The sequence below is a fragment of the Eutrigla gurnardus genome (assembly GCF_963514095.1).
Source record: "Eutrigla gurnardus genome assembly, chromosome: 21".
Taxonomy (NCBI): Eukaryota; Metazoa; Chordata; class Actinopteri; order Perciformes; family Triglidae; genus Eutrigla; species Eutrigla gurnardus.
The window spans coordinates 461,455-470,209 of record NC_139932.1 but is presented as its reverse complement, the minus strand read 5'-3'; the positions used below and the strand labels follow the sequence as shown (position 1 = coordinate 470,209).

The window sequence follows — 8,755 nt, the reverse complement described above, 5'->3', positions numbered from 1 at the left end:
GAGTAACGACCGCAATAAATATGAAATAAATAAATAGATAAATGCCAACTCATGGTGGAAACCGAAGCACACGACAAATACAACTGCCTGTTGCGTGTCACCAGTGGCTCACGACCGTGAAACAAACTCATGGTCAAAGTCAGAGTATGACAAAGCTATTTACCTAAAGGCCACCGCCCAGCCATCCAGTTAAAGCCCGCTAGCTAGCTAGCTACCTGGCTAGGTAGCTACTTAGCTAGCGGCCTTTAGCTAATGACCCTTAACTCAACCACACAGGACAATATAAGTTATAAAAAAACACGTAATTATTTTACCATAATGACCATTATTAACTTTAAGAAAGACAATATGTACCAGTGTTGACAATGTGGAATATCTGTGAAAACGCTGAGTAACGACCGCAATACATATACAATTAATAAATAAATGCAAACTCATCCTGGAAACCGAAGCACACGACACATACAACCGCCTGTTGCGTGTCACCAGTGGCTCACGACCGTGAAACAAACTCATGGTCAAAGTCAGAGCATGACAAAGCCATTTACCTCAGGGCCACCAGCCAGCAAACCAGTTAAAGTCCGCTAGCTAGCTAGCTACCTGGCTAGGTAGCTACTTAGCTAGCGGGCTTTAGCTAACAACCTTTAACTCAACCACACAGGACAATACAAGTTATAAAAAAACACATAATACTTTTAACAATATGTACCAGAGTTGACAATGTCATGAGCTGTATCAGCTTATGCCGTTGCTCGCTAACGAACATAGCTACGACATGGCCGACATACCAAGCTAACAGTGTGCATGCTCAATACAAATAACTATTCATTAATAGTTAAAATAACTCACGGTCCGTTCGTCCGAAGCACCAAAAGATGTCCAATGTAGTCTCCTCTCGTTGTCCAAAGTCCAAAGGGTCGAAAGCCAAGCCAAAATCCAAAAGCCAAATATCCAAATTCTCTCTCAAGATTCAAAACCGCCGCTCGGAAAGATCTGGAATATCAGACTGGAAGATTGAAGACGCAACGTCGTCACTACTATCTCACATTAGCCAATAACAGCGCTTCAAAAATGGGGCGTGCCGCACGTCACAGATTCGACAGAGACAAGTCCAGACACAAACGTTAACTAAACAAAAAAAACAACACCACGTTAACTAAACAGGAAGTAGAAACGCAGCGACAGGAAGTCCACAAAATAAAAGCACTCTATATATCGGATTTATATAAAATATCAAAACAAATTGAAACATGACTTATCCTGACATATTTATGATAACAATACGTATTACTATGTTGCCATGGTTTAAAAACGTATGTATTGGATTAAGTAAGCTATAACAATGCCACAAATTTAGATTTCCTTCATCAAAAAAAGTGGAAGTTATTGTAACTTCAGTGTACATTGTGTGATCAGCTCCAAACTTCACACAGTTGATGAGAGTCCCACCTTGAACCCGTTTGCACTGCGATTTTGACTCACAATCAGAGCGCCACCTAATGGCAACATGAAATATCATGTTTTTACACTTTTACAGCTCCTTTTAAAATTTTTCTTTTTTTAACTAAAACATGTACAGATGTACAAAAAATCCCCGGGGACCCATGCCCGAAAAATGTACAGGAAGACAGCCATTTAGCATTTTATGTCAAATTTAACCGAATTTTTCTTCTTTTTCATGCAGTGTCTTTCAACAACCTGCTCCTACAGCATTGATCCGATTCCTACCAAACTTTGCGAGCCTGTTCTAGAATCCTCGACGATGAAAAATCATCAAAAGCTCTTACATAGGTCAAATGCGTGGCCAGGACAGCGCCACGAACGCAGACAAATTTCATGCTTTGCCACAATACTCTAAACTGTTATAACTTCAATGTCCATTGTCTGATCCAGTTCAAACTTCTCATGTTTGATGAGAGTCCCACCCTGAACATGTCTGCACTGGAATATTGACTCACAATCAGAGCGCCACCTATTGGCGACATGAAATGTCATGTTTTTACACCCGTATAAGGTCCCAGTGTCGTGGAACTTTGCACCCCAGTCTAGCAGGACAACTTCAATCGTCTGATACGGCGATCGACGCGATGATTCAGGCAAGGGACGACCGGCTGCGTGGCAATGGCCGGGGACGATGCGCGCCGTGGCGGGGGCCGGGGACGACCCGCGCCGTGGCGGTGGCCGGGGACGACAGGCACCAGCCGTGGCGGTGGCCAGGGACGACCCGCGCCGTGGCGGTGGCCGGGTACGACGGGGGACGACTGGCCACGTGGCGGTGGCCGGGGACGACCCGCCCCGTGGCGGTGGCCAGGCCAGGCGGTCCGACACGTCAGGCGGTCGTAGCACTAACCGAGTTACGTGCCATGCGAGGGCCCGTTATCACTGCTCGCAGTTTTAATTCTGTATGAATTGTGAAAAACATTGAAACATTGTGAAATCTGCAACCCTGAATAAATGTAAATGTTGCCTAATCTGACTGGTTTGTCAATAAAAAACAATTGATACAAATATTTACATTACAGTACTTATAGGTCACTTCATGGCAAAATGCACTCACATTCAATAAACATATATGTGATGGCATTAAGTTCCAGCAGTAAATTAAAGTAATATAATGGAAATATTACAATCATTCTGAAATCCATCTCACACAGGCAAAATCAGCTTATACATTTTGTAAACAGGAACGCTCATTTGTATCTCAACATCGAGTTTCAAACTGTTTCTGAATGAGCAACTACTGGCATGACTTTAACATCAGTAATTAACAATTCTACCAGTGATGGACAACTCTGTAAATTACAGAAAATTACACTAATATGCTTTTTAGGAACAAGTTCAGCATTGAAGCTGGGTTAGACTCAAACTTATGGAGATGAATACTGCAGTAATTTTAAAAGTATAATTCAAAATATAAAATCAATGTATGGAGGTGTACTATTGCACCAATAGAAAAATACAATTGCAGGCTGATATAAATTAAATGAAAGATTGCTTACCACTACGTTCAGTGCATCAGATGTTTAAATGACAACAAAAACAGACAAATGAAAATAAATAAATAAAATAGAATCAACCATACAATGAGGCCTGTTACTATTTGGCCTGATCAAGATTGCTCTCAAGTTCAAATGATGTCCATTTCTAAGTAGTTGCTGGACAGGATGTTATCAAACTCTGTGCGGAATTCTGGGTAAGAACTGTATGTACATGGCACATCGAGTGTAGCTCCACAAGTGTGGGCAACAGGCCTCCTGTTGAGGCCTGTTTCAGCATTAAAACTGACCATGATTTTCTCAACACATATAACTTTGGAACCTGTGCAGAAGCGCAGGATTTTCTCAGCTTTGGCTTGATTAGCATTTTTTACATAACGTTGGAGATGGTTTAAGGTTGCTTGTTCTCTTTGAGACAGCACCACCTTTGTTGCTTCAAGCAGTTGCATCACTCTTTTGCCTGTGGGCTTCTTTAACTCATACAGACTCAACACACTTTTCTTATCTGGTAGTTTAAACTTTACAAGTGACATGGGAGTGGAGAAACAATCAATTATATACTTGGGCTCTTGGAGAATGGCTTTATGGGCCATTACTTCTATGGCAGACTTCATGCTGTTCTCCGGAGGTAAGGAATGAGAACCCATTCGTGTGAAAAGGTCGAGCAAGTCCTCTTGATCACTTTCATCCATTAAGCCCTCTAGAGCCTTCTCAACAGCTGATCTCTCGATGGGAAGTAAGTAGTTTAGGAACGATGACATCAACATGTCTGTATCAACAGAGTCAATTCCACTGATGCATGCTAAAATGAAGGCCATCGAGAGCATCACTGGCATGACCCCATGGTCTAAAAACCCTTTCACCCAAATGCGTCCAACTGCTCGCCATTCAGCCTCTGAGAAATCTGGCCTAAGCCTTGGAACGCGTTCCGTTTCCCCTTCACACTGTTCTAGGAATTGTTCCCAGAAGGCTGTGTACACCTCTCTTGACACGCCAGCATCATCAACAGCCTTTTCGTTGACAAAGTCCATCTTTAAAGTCTTATTCATGATGCTGCTGTCCATAAATACAGCCAAAAGATCACCAACAACCTTAATCCTGCATATGGAAGCACGTTCTGTGGTCTCTGGATCTCCTGGGTTGGCTGATGTTGATGATGACAACTGGCTGCTTGAATCTGAGGGCAAATTCAGCCCACTGTCCTGCTAGAAGAACAAAACACACACATAAAAAAAACAGAGTGGTCAATGAATAAAGCAGAGGCCAAAGTATCCTAGCTTTTGGCATGTTTGTACCAAGGTTAAAATAATTTTGGGTCCTATGTTTCTCATAAAGCAACTCACAACTCGGGAATCTTTTTGTGAGACCCTGTTACAAACTGCACCCCTCCTCAAACTGCTTTCTATTTAAAATTTGTGATCTCGTACCCCAATACAAGTTAACCCTGAGAACATCAGAGTTGCTTGAAGTGGTGTGTATTACCTGGGCAGTTTGCACTGCCTCCTCATGTGTGGACTGCTGCTCATCCAGTGTAGGCAGACCTTCACCTGAAGGCAATAGGAGCTGTATAGCCTGCGTAGGTTCTCCACTCACCTCAGTGCTCTGAAGAATACAATAAATGACAGCAGACACATTAATCATAAAATCTATGATGTCATTGCAGACTATTATTTATAAAAGTCTTTCTAAATGACTCTTCTACATCAGCGTAACTTCTTGTTAAAATTAAGAACACTCCAGATAGCATTTAAAAAGTCCACTTAGGTTTTGAGAAATGAAAAAGGCAAACGTCTTACATTTCAGAGACAGAACAGTATAATAAAGTCATAAAACAGAGTTACAATTGCTGCACAATCCCAGGAATTATGTCAAAAGGACTTAACTGACTTCCACTTTCACTAAAGATAACAATGGGTATTTGTTTTTAATACAAGTTGTGCATGACACACCACTAAACATTTGAAATGAAAGTAAAAGAAAAATATTTTCATATAGAAATTCTAGATAAAACATTACCTGTGTGACATCCGCATCCTCCTCAAGATAATTCAATTTTATAACCAGCAGGTCATCGTCTTGATCCCACACAAGTGTATCTGCCTCGTCAAACAAGGGGTCCGGTAAACTAACCTCACTTGTGGTTTTATTAATGTCTGTTGGGGTTGACTGAAAGGGATGTGATGGACCTGGACTTTGTGCTGTCTCAGTCTCGGATGTTGCCCTTATCTTTTTTGATCTTGGTAGCAACTGAAAACAAATCAAAGACAGAAGGTTTTAATGTTGTCAGCAGTAAAATCAGAACACATGCTCCTCATTTAATATTAAATGCTGTGTAAAAATACATATCAAAAGACAAAGTCTATTAAAGGGATGGTTGAACATGCTGGCAAATTGGGCTATTGTAATAATCCCTATAGTCATATGAGTAGGTCTATTCCCTTTATTTATCAGTGCCTGTTGCTTTTAGAGCCATGAAGCAGAGACGTATGCTGCTCAGTAAACGAACGCTCCGTTCCTCAAAACTAATCAAATACACCATCCAACAACTCCAAAATACTCTTAATGGACAAGCTGTGACCTGAACATTCATATACAATATAACACATAAAGCCTTGTTTGTACACATACACTGATCCCCCCCAAAAAATGTATTGAGATGCAATATAAACAAACAAACACACACACACACACACACACACACACACACACCCTACAGGGTTGCAGGTATATGTAGATAGAAAGTTGTAATAAAGTTATTGACTGAAGAGTAATCTTTGAGAAAATTATTTACATCTGTCCTTGTTCCATAATCCTGGGTGCTTCCGTCACTGTCAGATGAATGTGAACGATCCTGCAGATCTGTGATGGTATCATCTGAGTGAGATCCATCTTCAAGCAGCTCATTTTCTTCATCTTCAAGCAGCTCATTTTCTTCAGATGAGGAGTGATCTGTTGAAGCTCCCTCTTTTGTGCAAATGTAAAATCTGAGTAGCTTCAGTTTAGTTTGTTCATACATTTGGCCAACAGTGTTATCCAAGATAATCTTGTTCATTTTAAAATCACAGATGTCAAACGTGAAGTCTTCAGCTGGCCCTTTTGTGGAGTGCCCATCAGGAAAAAATAGGTCCTTTCCTAATTCCATGATCTGAGCAACAGTTGTTGTTTTTGCCAATGTAGCATGTCTTGTGCCTCCACCATGGTTGGTCCGTACTTGACTGTATCCATTACTGCCAAAATGAAGCCATCCAATTTCAACCTTCCTTGAAGTCTTCTCTCCTGCCGTATTTCTTCGTCTGGCCATGGTATTTGGGGGATCATCTGGGGTACCACTCAGTGATCCTTTTGTCTTTGATTTCATTTTGCGTGCCCCTATGTTATCTTTTAATCTCTGTAAAAGAGTCTCTTTATTGGTGCTATGGCACTGTGTTTGTTCACAGAAAGATAGGACAGCTACTCGGTCACCATATGACGTTATGTATTTTGTCATTTGCTCATCAGTCATGATGCGCAATACTGCCTTGTCAACCTGTAAACACGAGAGAGAGAGAGAGAGAGAGAGAGAGAGAGAGAGAGAGAGAGAGAGAGAGAGAGAGAGAGAGAGAGAGATAATAGTGTCAATGCAGTGTTTCAGTGGTACTGGACATAGCTGGTCTTACGGTAAGTACAGTAAAATATTGTACATAGAGATGCCAGATAGAAAGCTGGCCTACTTCACACAAATTCCATTATGTCTATTTCTATAAATCAGAAATCTAGTTTATCCCTGCAAGTGACATCCCATTTATTTATTCAAATGTATTTACTTATTGACTGTAGTGGCAGATTCCTCTTTACCAGTTTTAAAAGCCACCTGAATGATACAATCTTGACTGGCGATCTGACGCGTATCCACTTTCATTCATTAAATAATTCCATGATTCACAGGTGTGCAGTTGATGTACCATTTATTTTGGCAGATGAGGATTCCATGATTCAACATCAACACATCATGGTTGAAAAACATTTTGCGTCCAGCTCGTCTCAACCTGAACAAAGCCAAAGGCTGACCTCCACACCAGTGCTGGCTGACCTATATAACTAAAACTCCACCCATAACCAAGCATCTTATGGACAGGTATAGGCAACCCACTTACTTATATTAAAATACATATATAATACATTTAAACAACATTGATCTTTATGATTAATCATTTAAAATAAAGATTTCATTTGCTGACTTAAATATAAATTCTTCAGATTAGTTTGAAATGGCTTCTACATTGATTTATGTATGTTTCAGAAAGGTATTCATGCTAATAAAGTAAAAGACAGTGCTCTGTCAGAGATCCTTATCCAGTTGTTATTTTTTTAAGTAGTGTTGTTTTTGTTTAGGTCATTAATAAATTAATCTGCAAATGGAGATTTGATCGTGTTATAAGGTCCCTGTTCACGGGTCCCACTGACCACTGGCAAGAGTTGCTTTTCAATTACACTTTATGCAAAACTCACTAGGACAAGCCCAGCTCTTTAAGCCACCTGTACCACAAAACGTGTAGGCTATATTAATTTCTCTAACGTTATACTATGATAAATCATTGGCACGGAACGTTAACCAGCTAGTCACGATGATACAGTTTCCTGAGAGTATTTACCAGGCCAGCCTCTATCCACCACTTTCTGTCTACAGTCTACAGTATGCACGACCAGCCATGGCAACCAGTTTTGTTCTTTATTCAAGTTCCATCATATCATGTCATCACTGTTATTAGGCTATCAAGTGCGCCTGCCCTATATTAAAACGAAACAATAACGCATCAGGTCAGGCGCTTTACATTTGTTTTATTTGTATTTTTATTGGGTCACGTTCAGGCCGTTGATTACTTTTAGTAGGCTAAGTGGGGGCTTCGACACCGACAGACCGGTTTAATTGTCAGGCCCGTTGAGAACTCTAACGTTACTCTACATGTCTAACTACAAACGTTACTAACATTAGCTTACGATAGCATAGCATTAACGCTAACTTTGTTAGCCACGAATGTACGGAGAATGCTCGGTGTTGCTGAATTAACGTTAAGTTATTGAATTCATTTTCTGCTCACCTTGTCTCTCTTCATTCGTCTAATGTCCTCTTTGGGGACCTCTCGAGACACTAAGAACCGCTCCAAGTCGTCCTCCATGGTTGCAACGTATTATGGTCCCACAGCAGAGAACGGATGGTGTATGCTCCTCCATCGTTGTGTGTCTGTTTCACTTTCGGTTCACTGAAGTAGGAAAGAACTTTGCGAGATCTCGCAAAAAGTATTGCGAGATCTCGCAAAAAAAAAAAAAGGGTCATGGAAGGATTTTTTTTTTTTTGCGAGATCTCGCAAAAAAAAAAAAATCCTTCCATGACCCTTTAGGGGCTCCGTACTAATCAGAGGCGCCGGGCTCGACTCGCTACCTTAAAGTTACGTGTCCACAGGGGCGATTTTAAACGCGAGTGGACGCGCCGCTTTCACGTATTGCACGCTTGGTGGGCGGCCACTAGAGGATGATTGACAGGCGCTCTCCTTGCTACAACCACTTCATGGCTGCACCTGATTGGATGAACGCTTTCACCGGTGACCTGTCTGCTCTGGAGTTCACCCAGACCAACATGGCGGCTCGTTTGGAAACCTTCTCTTATTTTACGAAAATAGTTCACCGAAAGGTGTTTCTGAAAACATTTTAAGCGAGAAATAAGCTATGCAGTTGCTCAATCTGTCTTCATCTGTCACTTACCTTAAAGTTACGTGTCCACA

The 8,755-nt window shown here is 41.1% G+C and overlaps 1 protein-coding gene across 2 annotated transcripts; it reads right to left on the bottom strand.

The window, feature by feature from the left end:
* Positions 1-2,403: 2,403 nt before the first annotated feature.
* On the bottom strand, positions 2,404-8,209 carry LOC311032004 (uncharacterized protein). 2 transcript variants are annotated; one of them, XM_084038607.1, is made up of 5 exons: positions 8,075-8,209; positions 5,788-6,522; positions 5,013-5,243; positions 4,479-4,598; positions 2,404-4,201 (listed from the first exon to the last, which is right to left on the bottom strand). In XM_084038607.1, the coding sequence occupies exons 1-5, from the start codon at positions 8,150-8,152 to the stop codon at positions 3,128-3,130; spliced, it is 2,238 nt and encodes a 745-aa protein (XP_083894733.1). In that variant the 5' UTR covers positions 8,153-8,209; the 3' UTR covers positions 2,404-3,127. The 2 variants fall into 2 exon arrangements, with proteins under 2 accessions (XP_083894733.1, XP_083894734.1); XM_084038608.1 differs by having other exon boundaries at positions 2,404-4,198.
* Between the last annotated feature and the right edge of the window lie 546 nt (positions 8,210-8,755).